The sequence below is a fragment of the Enoplosus armatus genome, chromosome 24, assembly GCF_043641665.1.
Source record: "Enoplosus armatus isolate fEnoArm2 chromosome 24, fEnoArm2.hap1, whole genome shotgun sequence".
Lineage (NCBI taxonomy): Eukaryota > Metazoa > Chordata > Actinopteri > Centrarchiformes > Enoplosidae > Enoplosus > Enoplosus armatus.
Genome location: NC_092203.1, coordinates 8,003,593 through 8,017,651, shown reverse-complemented (window position 1 = coordinate 8,017,651; position 14,059 = coordinate 8,003,593). Strand labels below are relative to the sequence as shown.

Sequence of the window (14,059 nt, the reverse complement as noted above, 5' to 3'; positions counted from 1 at the left end):
ATTGGACACTGTGAATGAGTTGAAGGGAATGACATGCAGGGTGAGCAGGAAAAGGGTGGAGACATATTTCCATTGTTCAACAGGAAACAATTTATCATTCATTTCACAGTTAAAGGTCTTACATGAGAACTGGAAGCACACTTTGCTTTCATGCTTGTGATCTGTTTCTCTAATTTGACTCGTTTTAATATGAAGCATAGCTCAGTTAAAGCCTCGCTGCTCACAATGACTTTTCCCTTAAATTGTTTTTATCCCAAAAGAGCACTTTTAAGTGCAGTAATTTTATACCTTCAGTTGAACAAATAACTGCATGACCACCCAGAGCAAACACTAAACCATTTCTTAAACAAAATACTCGCTCTCGAATGGAAGCACTGGCTTTCGTTTTGTTTCGAATCCAAACAGATGACAAACGTTGGGCAATAGAACAAATACTGACATTTGTTTACTGGCTTCTACTTCCTCAAAGTTCATTCTTCAAAGCTTGACTACAACGCAAAGGGAACTCCTTTAAGAATTCATGTTTCTATGGTTTTATGTTTCATGGCTCCCTTTGAATGAAGTGTTCATTTAATTGTTGTTTAATTTAATCAGAGAAATGACCAAACTAACATTTTAGCGCTATAAAGCTTCTCCATTGAGAGTTATCTTTAACAAAAGATTCAGACAGATGTTTTTCATGGAAGTTGATTTAACTTTTTTGAAGAATTTCAGGCAGATGAAAGAGTAACTAAGCAGATAGAATTACAGACATCTGTAGTTTCTCCTAATAAATAATGAAAAATGATCATATCAACCTACGAACAATATTATGAGTTGCCATTTTCATAACCGTAGAAATATATAATTTTGTCCCTTTAGGAGAATTGTTATTTTAGTGTCAAATTCACAGAAATATACAAATATATGTGCAGGTTTATTCTTATGTCACACAGAAATTGCCAATTCATCACTGCCATTCATCGCCCATTACATAACATATATTTTTACAAAATGTACAAGAGCATCACTTCATTACCTCTTCAGTTCATTAACTCTCATCTTCACTTCACTACAAACCAACTCAAACCTGCTCTGTCTTCATCCCAAATGTTAGAAAAAATATATATTAGACTCTGTTAGTACACAGCTCCCACAAAACAAAACAAAAATATAAAGTGCTCTTGAAATACCTCTGTAGCTCATAGTGGAGGGTCTCCAACAACAAAACATCACAGGATGACTGTTCAAGGGTAACAGTGAAGTGACCAACAACAAGTAATGCCAATTAGACAGTGAACTTCATTTAACACAGCTGTGGTACATTTACAACAATCTGAACTACCATTGGTAGAGTTTCTACACAGAAACTCAAATTCATACCGTTTTAACAGTAAAAAAAAAAGAAATACTGCATGCACTCTCCTGCTAAAATGTCTAATGTACCAATGTGTTCTTTTTTGCTGCACAGAAAAAAAAGCATACAAGTAAAATAATAAAGAAAAAGCCCCATTAGTCAGTTCACACTTTCATTTTCAAGATTCAGCAGGAGCGTCTTTCTCCTGCAGTGCAACCAGCAGCAGAGGTGGTGGTCCAGCATTTGTTTCCACTTTCATCTTTGCTTTAATGCCCTCAGGAGTCAGAGCCTAGTCCTAGCCTAATGTCCACAGAGAAATAACAAAGAAGGTTGATGTTACATTACACCATCACTGGCATGAATCGTATACGGTTTGTAAGAATATTAAGCTCCATGCTGACGTAGACACTGACCTGCAAGGTATTTTGCACCAATTAACATCAACATGCTGCCCATGATGTAGAAGCCCAGAGGGGCGCTGCTGAAGATACTCGGTTCACCTGTTGGTCATCCGAACACATAAGTGCAACACAGAGAGGAGAGACAGAAGAAGAGCAGTTGAAACAACAAACTGTGAAAAAGTCAGAATTCAAAGAAAATAAATTCTACACTGCATGTCTAATTTATTTTATTCATTTCTTCTTTTTTTTAAATTATATTTTAATTCAAAATCCCTAAACAGGAGAAAGCTTTTGTGTCAATACTGAAAGAATTTTAGTTTAGAAAGTTTTGGAAAATGTACATGAAAATCACTTTAGGAAAGGGAGTTTTAATGGCCAGTGTGAACAGGAGGAACAATTACAGCTACCAACAATGCTGCCAATGCGCACATGGGACACCAGCACTGTTTTAAGATAAACTTCTGAACCTATCCTTCAATATTTGGGCCCACAGTGGAGGTGAGCATTTAAGTTTTTATGGTTTCATGGTTCTATTTTGGAGGCATTGTGGTCTCAAATGTGAGTGTGCTCACCGTTTCCATTACAAACAGGCTCTGTCGTCTCCCAGTTCATGGATTTCTGCACCGCCTTCTTCCATCGAGCGTACCGAAACTCGCTCTCTGCAAAGCACAGAAACACCTTTACTTTCTCAGCAGCAGATACTGGAGACACAGAACATGCAGAGACATCAGCAGCAGCGGCGGCTCACCGTACCTTCAGGGTTGATCTGAGGCTCGAACTTCTCGGAGGTGACTTCACTCAGGTCCTCTGGGTTCAGACTCCACACGCTGACGCCCTCTGCTGCTCCTGCTGCCATCGCTGCACCGAGAGCTGTGGTCTCAGGCATGGACGGCTTCACTGAGAATAAAAATCAATACAGTCTTTACTGGTAATAACAACAACAGCATGAGCAAAGCTTACATTTTTCAGCATCTGACATTAATTTTCTGGTGCATTATCATTTATTCCACATGATACCAGCAGAGGGCAGTAATGCTTCCAGAAAACAGGCTATAAAATGACTGCGATGCTGTTGACATGCTCGATGTTTTATGACATTATTTATTAGAAATTGCACTTCTACTGTGCTGTAAACACATTTTGTCATATGCTTCTAAAACATCCAGTATCTTTGGGCTGGTAGCACTACGCAAATGCAGGGCTGGCATGTAAAATCATGTGAGTGTTTTTTTCTAAACAATGGCATCACTTTGCACTGGGCATCAGGGTGATCTGGTGGTCAAAGAACCAGTTTGGTCACTGCCAGAGTTTGTTTGTTTATTATGGATGTCAACAGTTTCCCTGAGGCACGAATCGGATCCCTTTTGATTGACTGAATATAAAAATTTGATAAGAAATGAATCTTACCAACAGGGATACAGAGAATGTCTGCCTGCAGCTGCATCAGCAGCCTGTTGGACGTCATTCCTCCGTCCACCTGGAGCTGAGTTAACGGGATGCCGCTGTCCTGATTCATAGCGTCAAGTATCTGCATCCAAACAAATATTATTACACAAATCAAATAACAGCAATTAAACTGGTCTTGGACGGGAATATTAACTCCACTTTAATATGAAATTAGTTTTTCTGCTAATACTGAGCATTATATAAAGCGGCAGGGACAGTTTTTGTGCCACACCCCAGTACTTTTCTCTGATGACCAATAAGAGAACGGGCTTACCTCACGTGTCTGGAAACAGACGGCTTCCAGAGCAGCAAATGCGAGGTGACTCTTGTTCGTATACTGAGTTAACCCACAAATGATCCTGTGACACACAGAGAGATTGAGATTGAGCAGGCTGTGTGAATAATTGTAGATGTTTTTTACTACACTACAGAGAAGTTCTTGGTCTTACCCTCTTGCACTAGGCTCCCAATAAGGTGCGTAAAGACCCGAAAATGCCGGGACAAAATAACAGCCGTAAGACGTGCCGACTGACGCAGCCAACTTCTCTGCACAGGGAAAGAAACAGAAAAGGAAGTGGAATGAAGGGAAAAGGGTGTAAATTACAATACATTACAGACAAGCAATACATACACCCATACAACTTTTACTATCCCTTTACAGATAATCTAGAGGTAGCACATACCAAGCTCTTCAGATGATCCGATGATCCCCAGATTGTCCTGCAGCCAACGAACCACAGCTCCTGCAATGGCCACAGAGCCCTGACGAGAAGTACCAGAAAAAACAAATCACCGTCACCTGCTGTGAGGTAGACGAAAGGATATTGGTGCAGCTAAAGATATAAGAGGAAGAAAATCGTTTACATGATGCCAATATGTGAACATTTGTGATGATACAGTATATTATGAAAGGAGTGAGGTGTGGTCATGTTGAGAAAGGGAGTATTAGTGTCACAATGGCCAGAGTATTTAAGATACTGCACCTCTAGTGCATAACAGGCAGGTTGGTCCCGACCGAGTTTGTACGCCACAGTGGTCAGAAGGCCGTGGTCAGACATCACAGGCTGAAAAACAACAGAAACAAGAAAAATGCCATTGTATATAATGTGTGCAGGGATGTCACCAGAGAGTCTGAAACACAAATCTTCAGTAATGTACCTTGGCTCCAGTGCTTCGCAGGAGAAAGCAGCCAGTTCCATACCTGAAACACACCAGAATCTAACTTTTAGTTGAATTTCTAACAAAGGAGAACACATACATTTGAAGGGAAGTACATACGTGTTTTTAGCTTGTCCGTCCTGAAAACACATCTGTCCCACGAGTGCCGCTGACTGATCCCCGAGACACTGTTTTTAAAGAACACACACAAGTCTATCAGGTGGCACCACTTCAAAATACTCAAAGCATATGAAGTTCATGGAGACAATGTTGGAAAGTAAAAATAGAGATGAACCTACCCCTGAAATGGGGATACCTGAAAGAGCTCCAGATTTCTGTCAAAAGAACAGACGAACTTGTTTAATAAGAGAGCTTTGTATTTTACTGTTGAAGTCACATTAAAAGAGCATTCTGTGTGTTTTATTTCTTCTGCAATTTGTCAAGTAGGGAGATTAAAACTATTCCACTTTATAGGATGGACTCTTACAAAGTAAAATGTGCATGTATTGTCTATGGACTGGTGTTTTTGTCAGAAATAAGTTGAAAATAACAAGAAAGGATTTGAAATTATAAATACAGATTTGTACGTTTGTTGCTAAAATATCAAATCAAGCAATAAATCAACAGAAATACAATCAGTCATCAATGGAAAAACATTTTCTATCACTATGAGCAACAACCTTGCTCTGACAACAACACTGAAATCAAAAGGATTACGCATTATTTAACTAAATGAAGCCAAATAACAAAAAAAAGATACCGATTTGAATTCTACCACAACAGTTAGCAGTGAAAACACAGTGAGGGAAGAGGAGGGCAAGTGTGAACCTGTATACATTCAAATGTCTTCACTCCTCCGCGAGGCTGTCGTTTTGGTTAGATGTTTAAAGACAGAAGTTAGAGTCGGTTAAATGAGCCAAAGAGTGAAGAGATTTAGGACACACGATAGGACTCTGCAGGAAGACGGTCCGTCAGGAGAGCATTAATGAGAACCAGCCGAGTCACATGCCACAACAGAAGCAATGAGGGACAGGGACCATCCAGTACATTTCCAATAGAGCGTACATGTATACCCTCATGTTTGTGTGTGTCTGCTGGTACATTTTCTCTTTTGTACGACAGTGCCTGTGATAAAGCTACACAAAACAAATATACAAACATATTTTAACTGTCTCTCTGCTGTTAAACCTGCAATTAGCCACATGGGGGCAGCAAAGCAAGCTGAGATCACAACACTGACTTATAATAACCTTTTAATTTGATCTGGTTCATCATGTTAGCATACAGTTCCTCTCTAAACATTCAGCAGATACGGAGTTACACGGCAAATGTAAGATGACTCTCTGCTTTGGTCTGCACCAACTCCTGAGGGAAATAAATATTGATAATATCTGCTGTCAATAGCCTAATTGAAATAGTCAATAATCAAGACAAAGACAACAGAAAGATCTGCTGCGTAAGTCTGTGGACAAATATTACATAAGAAACTAGAAATCTCATATTATTCTATACCAAAAGCAGGTAACAGGTAATAATTATTCTATTGTTCCATTGTTTTACCAACTACAGCTACGTGAGTTAATTTTGGACACTTTATTTTTACCTAATTTCACATTATGTGGCACAAATTGACAGCTGGCTGAAAATAGGCCAGAATCTGACCTGTTTACTACATCAGCAGCTCAGCGACTGAAATATGATCCTTCATATGAATCTTGGAAATGCACTGTGTGATGGCGTATTCGCTTTGGCCACGGAGAAGCAGGAACGGGTTAACTTTGCATGACGAGGAAAAATAGTGATGGCGAGTATTACTTACCAGGCTAGAACATATTTTCTACCAGTGAGAGAAGAGAGACAATGGCACACAAAAAAAAATGCCTAAAGGAATTTCTCAGTCAATCTTCATGCACTTAGAACAGTCTGAAAGCACACTAACTGAAAAAACAAACAGAAAACACACCTCTATTATCTTAGTAGTGGCCTGTTGCACGAGACAATCCACTCTTTCAACACAACACTAGAGTCACACTCGACACAGCAATGAAATCATCAGGATAACATGTTCATATAAACACATACAGTGGAATTGAAGGTGGACTAGACTTGATACTGACAGATGTGTGCATGCTTACCATGAGACCATATATTTCGGAAGAACTCCTCACTCTGGGCAAGATCTCCATGGGAATACCAAAATATCTGATGGGAATTAGAGGAAAGAGTAACAGCCTGTGAATAAGAAAAAGTTTTCTCCCACTTTTCTGCGGTATATTAAAAAACCTGTATAAATGACTGTGGCATGAATTTCAAAGTAAAAAAAACATAATTTCTTTCAGTGATAGTTATGAAAGGCGTCATACTTGCATAGTTCTGGGTCCCAGTCCATCGTGTGAATGTTAAACAGCATGGTTCTGCTGGCGTTAGTCACATCTGTGCAGTGGACTCCGCCTGACTTGCCCCCTGTCAAACACTGTTGGACACAAACAAAAGTCAAGTTTTTCAACATGTGAGTCGGCTCCACAATTGTCACTTTCCCTACATAAAACATTTCAATCCAACTGTCGAGGAAGGAAGTCTCTACTGACCCAGATGAGCCAGGAGTCCACGGTGCCGAACATGGCGCGGTGAGACACGACGGCTTCATGGACCTCGTCCACGTTGTCCATCAGCCAGCGAAGTTTCACTGCGCTGAAGTAAGTGCTGATCGGGAGCCCGGTTTTATGCTGCAGGATGACAACGACATACACGGCTCTATCAGTGCTGATACTAGCAATGTCATCAAAAAATGACATATATATCTGTATGTTCACATACATATAAATAGGAATTAAAAAGGAGCTCACCTTCAAGTGGTTCTTATTCCTTCCTGGAGTTTTGTTAATAAGACGTTCAACTGTTGATTGAGTCCGCAGGTCCAGCCACACTGAGCAAAAACACCAAAATCAATCAAAAATCTGCTGTTTGATTGTCAGTGAGGCAGTTTGGGGTTGCTTACACTCGTAAAGAGAGTCAGATCTGTGCCAGGATACATTGAAATTATGTATAAATAAAAACTGTAAACTCTACCGATTGCATTGTAGAGGGGCTCCCCCGTCTCTTTGTCCCAAACAAGCGTGGTCTCTCTCTGGTTGGTCACCCCAATAGCTGGACAAATTCAAGCAACACATTTCCAAAGATTTTAGATAGTAAACACCACTTGGAAATACAAGAAAATTATGTTCAAGTGCTGCTTCAAGAGAGCAGATGTGCGAACCTTTAATGTTTGAGATGTCTATGTTGAGCTGGGTGAGTTTTTCACACGTCCGCTCCATGCACTCGTACACCGACTGCAGGATTTCTTTGGGGTCCTCCTCCACCCATCTGAAAATAAGGACAAAAAATCATAACTGATAAGACCTACACATTTCTAATCTATATATTCTATCACATTGTATTGTTTCTATCTAATAGGATCTATCTAATAATTGTTGTGAATAATTTTCACTTACCCTTCTTTGGGGAAGCTCTGTTTGATTTCCACCTGATGGTGGCTGAGGAGCTCTGCTGTTTTTGAATTAAACACCTTCAAAGACAAGAAATAGCACAAGATTAAGAATGTAGCTTCAGAAATCAACACGTCACTTTATTCCTCATTCCTCAGGGAGCGCTGACTGAGTGCAGTAACTCTGACGCTGCTCAAGGCCTCCTTTCTGGATGGACGCTGGAAGGGATTTCTGACTCCCCTTTGTTGTTTAGATTTTCCCAGCAGTTAAGGGATCCAAACTGGCATCCTCTGAATCCCAACCCTGCTTCTCTAGACTTCTGCCTTTCAATTACAGATTGACCGGTGGTTAGTTTATTTTTATGCCATATTATGAATCTTCAATAATTACAGACGCTGAGGGGAGAAATTAACAATATTGCAACTGGAGAAGAGACTGAACAGTTTCTACTGCAATGCAGCAGTGTTTTCACTCTGCAGTTTTGTCAGACAACAACAGTGTTGTAACGTGTGCATAGCCAGTATCACCTTTTCACGGTGCAATTATCACAGCTAAAAATGCCTCTGCACAGCATGTGGCTTTTAACAAACATAAATGAGAAGTCACAGTTAGTGCTAAAATATTAGGATTACAAAATCAAAGCAATGTTCACTGAGAAACCAGATTAAAATATTTCTTTCTATATAATTTCACCCACATTTTAATCTATAGTTTAGAGACTATAGAGCAAAGAATCTGTGTCTGATTTGGGTCTCTGACAGATGACAGATTGAACTCTTGGCTCTGGATTATCAGCCACACCCAGGAAATAAATCAAAACATCTGGTCTCTCTACTCCACCTCGCCTTCAAATACCACTGGAGCAAATGTGTTGATTTTAGGTGATATAGCAGCATATAGTTTTATGACGCTTGTGTTTTGCTATGCATGTCAAGGAGTGACAACTAAATTCAATTGGCGGAATACAGATGCTATAACACTGTCATATAGCAGTATCGGTCCGGCGACATTAAACCATTGTGTCTCTAATGTAAAGCTACAACCAGAGGGCGACTCCATCATATTTCCCAAGGAGCTTACAGCACTGAAGGCTGCATCATTTGGAGCTATTCATTCATAGCTTTTACAGAACAACGCAGCTCATTTGGAAACATTACACGACACCCAACGCTGGTTACAAATCGTAGTTGCGGTTGCAGGGTGACACGCTCAATAATAAAAACACAAGTTGGAAAGTACACCCAAGGACACCGCCAGCTTTAACACGTTTATGACCCAGACATTAACTATAACACAGCTAGCTCGGACTGAGGGGAGCTCCTCCTGTCATGCTCGGGATTGTCTTACCAAAAACCGGGTGGAGCTCGTGCCCTGGTCGATGGCAGCAACCAGCGGCCCCAGCATTATCCGGTGTGAGGACGCGGCCATGGTGCTGTTCATGGGCAGCCCGGGGCTTTGGCACGGAACTGGATAGGAAACCGATTACCAACACCGGCAAAGCGGATCAAGATCAACTAAAGACGGGCGGTGTTTCAGTCGCGGATTTCCAACGTAACATTGGCACTCAGTGATGACGCAACCAGTTGAGTCCTTGCAGCAACTCGTACTACAATTTTCTCACAAGCCTTTCCAGTAATATACTAAGACTTCAGAGCTGTAGCGGTACCTATCTTTGGGAGTTTAGAAATTCACCATCTTGTATTTTCTGTTTTCTTTTATTCGTTACATTCAGATAAATATGTTTAATATAAAATTTTCATGAAACACATTGCTAACACATTGGACTTTAACATTGTTAGTGTATCTTTCTCTTTATCTTTGCCTCATACATGTATATAGTTGTATATGTTAGTCATACGTTGAAAGTTGTCGTTGTTGATAAGATTTAAATCAGATCTGTGTAAATGAAGGACAAAATAGTAGTTCCCATACCGGGAGTCGAACCCGGGCCGCCTGGGTGAAAACCAGGAATCCTAACCGCTAGACCATATGGGAAGACGACATGTGAATGTCCTATAAATATACATTTTGTGTGTATACCTGCTACAATGTTCATCAAGTGTGGGTCATGCTGGTTTAAAACAAATTATTTTGGGGAAATCAACATAGTTTGCATGTAGCAGACAATACACTTTTTTTGCCATTGAGACTGGTCTGAATCAGAAGGGCATTACTGGATTACCAACTGAGCAGGAGGCCCCAGACCCTCAGGGGCCCAAACACCCTTGGCTCATCATGGGACAATTTGCTTGTGGTAATTTGGTTGATGTAGGTATATACACCAGTTACGCACAATATAACACGGTAAGGGTAGGTCCTGCATTTCACCTCATCTAATTTGATTGTTTTGTACAAGGGCCCCGTGTCATAATATAGTTTTAATACCTAAATGACATTTGGAGATTTTAATTAAAATTTTGTTAGATCCCAGGTGACAGCAGGCCATTTTTCTGCCACCTGTCATTTCTCTAGTACTCCACTAGAGGGCAATAAAATATCACAACAAACCGGTGGCGCTTTTGCCTGACGCACCAAGAAACCAGGCCCAATTCTTAGCGACCCTGCAGCTCTACATCAGATTGAAAATCTTTAATTTTTATTTTTATATCTCCTCTAATTTTTGACTGCCTTTTTTAAACACCTTTTAGGAGGGTTCGTCACCACGGCGTCGGGTGATGACGTCATTACAAGTGGACAGTGTTGTCATTCTTGAAATGTGGGAAGCGGTTGTCTTTTCATTTGGTTCCTTTTAAATTCTTCATCGTATTTCAACCACCAATATTTAAAATGTAAGTAATGAAATACACTCGGAGACTTGTTATGTAAGTTACGATATGCAGCCCATCCAGTTAAATAATCAACCTGGGGCAGGAATTCAGTCTGTTAGCCGCGTTAGCTGTCCAGGCTAAAGCTAATCTAATTCATTTATATTTAGTTAGCTAATGATAGTTTTGTGCATTTTCAGGGCTGACTACTGGAAGTCACAACCACGGAAATTCTGTCAGTACTGCAAGTGCTGGATTGCAGACAACAAGCCTGTGAGTAGGCCAAAAGACACAGTTCATGTTGCTGAGGACAGTATCCACACATGTTATGCTAATGTTTCTCCTCATGCTTGTTTTGCTCTGCAGAGCGTTGAGTTCCACGAAAGAGGGAAGAATCACAAAGAAAATGTGGCCGCAAAAATCACTGAGGTATTAACCTTTATATGTTTCTTTTTCTGTGTTTAAGCAAGGATAGAATCACTCCATCTATCAGGGGTGAAATGCTGCCAGCTTCTAAGTCAGTACATGATATGATCTCCAGAAATAAATGAAGCTAAAGAAAAAGTGTTTAACGAAAGTGTGAAAGTTGAATTGGTTAGTTTTTGTAATGGTGGGGCAATTATTATAGTGTAATTTTATTCCCCATGAGTCAAAAGTTCATTGTGCATGCATGCATGCATAATCTGAGCGAACCCTGCCTTACATGGCTATAAAACATGGATTGTACATAATCTATATTCATCAATGAGGGTTCTCAGTGACACACACAGGCATGAACACTAACAACCAAGAAAAACTTGCCCGTCTTGGCACCGTTCTCGGGACTGGCAGGAGAGATAAGGTCCAGACATAACACTCTGACTCGAAAGCTCTCTTCTTATTGGCTGATAGCCGCTGCCACTCATCTCATCCTATCTTTCTATCTGCAGATTAAAAAGAAGAGCATGGACAAGGCGAAGCAGGAGGAACGTATGTCTAAAGAGTTTGCGGCGATGGAGGAGGCTGCGCTGAAGGCATATCAGGAAGATCTGAAGAGGATGGAAAGGGAGTCAGCAGGTAATTATTTGACTTTTTACTGAAATCATGTGTAACATTTGGACTACTCAGGAGGGGCTTTTGCTCTTTGCTAACATTTTAAACTAAGTGTTTTTGTGTTAGGATCAAGTTCACCAGCTCAAACAACACAGCCACAACCCCAGGCAAAGCCTCAGCCACAACCCCAGGCAAGACCTCAGCCACAACCACAGGCAAGACCTCAGCCGAAAAAACAGAAAAAGAAAGAGAAAGCAGGCAACAAGTCCAGAAACCAACCACAAGCGCCGGTTTGGGTTAAAGGACAGACAGATGATGGACACACGTACTATTACAACACAATAACTGGAGGTGGGGATAACTTGAAAACACAACTCTTTGACATGACAGTTGAAACGTCCTGTACAAACTGACTCTTGCCTACGTGGTTCATGTTGTCTTTGTATTTTATCGACAGAATCTCGATGGGAAAATCCAGAGGGCTTCAAGGGAGAAAGTTCGGCCTCTGCACAGCCTGCACAGACGGAGGTTAATATTTTTTTAGTTTCACAGTTGTTTTTATTTTGAACTAGGTATTATGCGCTGTTGTTTGCTGATAAAATGCATTTATACGTTCGTATGGTGTTTCTCTTTAGAGCTCTTCAGGCTGTCCGTGGATGGAAGCCGTCAGTCCTGATGGTTATACATATTACTACAACTCAGAAACTGGAGGTATCATTTTTATGCATCTAAAATTAATTTGAATTGTAACAAACTGAAATGATTATTCCTGGATTCCATTTCTTAGTCTTTATGGACTATACTGTCTGATAATGATAATGCCCTATCTTCCTCACCTCTCAGAGTCCAACTGGGAGAAGCCAGCAGACTTTCCCTCCAATGAGGCATCTGGATCTCCAACAGAGTCCAGCAGAGAGGGAGAGAGTCAGGAGGAGCCTTCAACCCCTCAGCCGGAGCCGCTATCAGGAGGAGAAGAGAGCTCCAGTGGGACCCCGGCATCTCAGGAGGCTGAAGGCCCTGAACAGGCCAGCCAGCAGCCCAAAGTCCTGAAGATCAGCTTCAGGGTGAGAGGAGTCGTCGCAGTGAATGAGAATTAGTAAAGAAGAACTGTAACTTCTGCTTGTCAAGATTCTGTAAAAGAAAATTCAAGACCTTACAGTTTTTCTCCCCATTTTTTTTGTTTTCAGAAAAGGAAAGCAGAAGCCGAGCCCTCAGAAAACGAGGGAGAAGATAAAGTAAGTGATGATGCTCCTAAAGAGGATGCTGAAGAGACGAAAAAAGAGGAAGAGGTCCCGAGCACGACAGCTGAACCTGTGGAGAAGAAACAGGAAGCGGCAACACAAGTGAGGACACAAGCCAAAAGGCCGAAAGCTACCAATCCATATGGGGTCTGGGAACAGATCCTGGAAGAGGAGGATCCATAGTAAGTGCTGTTTGATTGATATGCAGCCTACAGACCATGATAAAGACTAGATACATGTGCCAGTGTCTAACTGTTCCTTTTTCTTTCCTCTCCAGCGCCAGTGTGGACTTGCAGTTGCCCCAGTTGGAGGGAAGCACGGCCAGCACTCCAGCCGACGTGCCGCCGGAGCCAAAACCGAAGTTCAAGGAACGTGTCATCACCTCCCTCGGAGAGGAAGGCGGATCTGCTTCCTTCAGGAAAAACAAGACTCAGAACGGCAAATCTAGGAGCCTCCGACAGAGAGACAACGACGACTGATACAAACACATAAAAACTTCAAGCCAGAATGCAGCAGAATAAAACTCTTGACATTTTGATGCACCATTTTGATTTTTGAAGCGTATTAAATGTAGTAGGAGTGTATTCTCTTTTTCCTAAGATACACAAATATCATTTCTTTTTGTATTAACATTTTTAGGACAAATTGGCTTGAGAAACTTGAAGACAAAGTAAAAAATCTCTAATGCTACTATTTCTTTTCTCCGAGGTCTGTCAAAGGTGTGCAACACTTCTATAGTCTTATCTCATGTAAACAATATTGTCAGCATGCTAGTGTGATCATTTCATGAATATGAAGACAGGCAGAGCAATTCAAATAACTTTTTGTATTTTCCATATTTGTATTTTTTTACCAGTGTAAGATGTGAAAATCTAGTAAGACATCTTTGTGGAAACGTCATCGGAATATTTGTCACCAAAATGTCATACTTTCATAAAGCAGTATAGATTGATTAAAGATGAGAAAATGTGATCTCAATATTTTATGACTGTCCGGGTACTGAAAACAACTTAATTACGAGAGAGAAAATACTGGAGTCTGGTCAGCTGGCACACATACGAAGGGTGTGACATGCTGTTGGTGAGAGTGTGTGTATAAAGCTGATAGGTGGTTTCACCGCACCCTGGTTGGCAAAGAACCATGACGGACTGTTACCGACAATAAACAGTACGGATGTCTGTTTACATTCAATGTA

The 14,059-nt window shown here is 40.8% G+C and overlaps 2 protein-coding genes and 1 non-coding gene across 3 annotated transcripts; 1 reads left to right on the top strand and 2 right to left on the bottom strand.

Annotated features, from left to right (window-relative positions):
- Nucleotides 1-575: 575 nt before the first annotated feature.
- Nucleotides 576-9,266, bottom strand: LOC139306530 (glycerol kinase). Its single transcript, XM_070930417.1, has 21 exons — nt 9,174-9,266; nt 7,833-7,906; nt 7,598-7,704; nt 7,411-7,488; nt 7,188-7,267; nt 6,930-7,067; nt 6,705-6,814; nt 6,477-6,543; nt 6,161-6,178; nt 4,641-4,676; nt 4,462-4,529; nt 4,342-4,384; nt 4,167-4,247; nt 3,867-3,945; nt 3,633-3,729; nt 3,458-3,542; nt 3,145-3,265; nt 2,491-2,634; nt 2,310-2,396; nt 1,750-1,836; nt 576-1,636 (listed from the first exon to the last, which is right to left on the bottom strand). The coding sequence occupies exons 1-21, from the start codon at nt 9,264-9,266 to the stop codon at nt 1,632-1,634; spliced, it is 1,698 nt and encodes a 565-aa protein (XP_070786518.1). The 3' UTR covers nt 576-1,631.
- A 483-nt stretch (nt 9,267-9,749) lies between these two features.
- On the bottom strand, nt 9,750-9,821 carry trnae-uuc (transfer RNA glutamic acid (anticodon UUC)). The gene has a single exon. It is a non-coding gene; the product is annotated as a tRNA-Glu (tRNA).
- Nucleotides 9,822-10,529: 708 nt separating this feature from the next.
- wbp4 (WW domain binding protein 4) lies at nt 10,530-14,050 on the top strand. The gene is made up of 10 exons (XM_070930705.1): nt 10,530-10,615; nt 10,792-10,864; nt 10,958-11,020; nt 11,521-11,647; nt 11,750-11,974; nt 12,081-12,151; nt 12,259-12,334; nt 12,467-12,687; nt 12,811-13,046; nt 13,142-14,050. Coding segments are annotated over exons 1-10 (1,296 nt in total). The 5' UTR covers nt 10,530-10,613; the 3' UTR covers nt 13,344-14,050.
- Nucleotides 14,051-14,059: the final 9 nt, after the last annotated feature.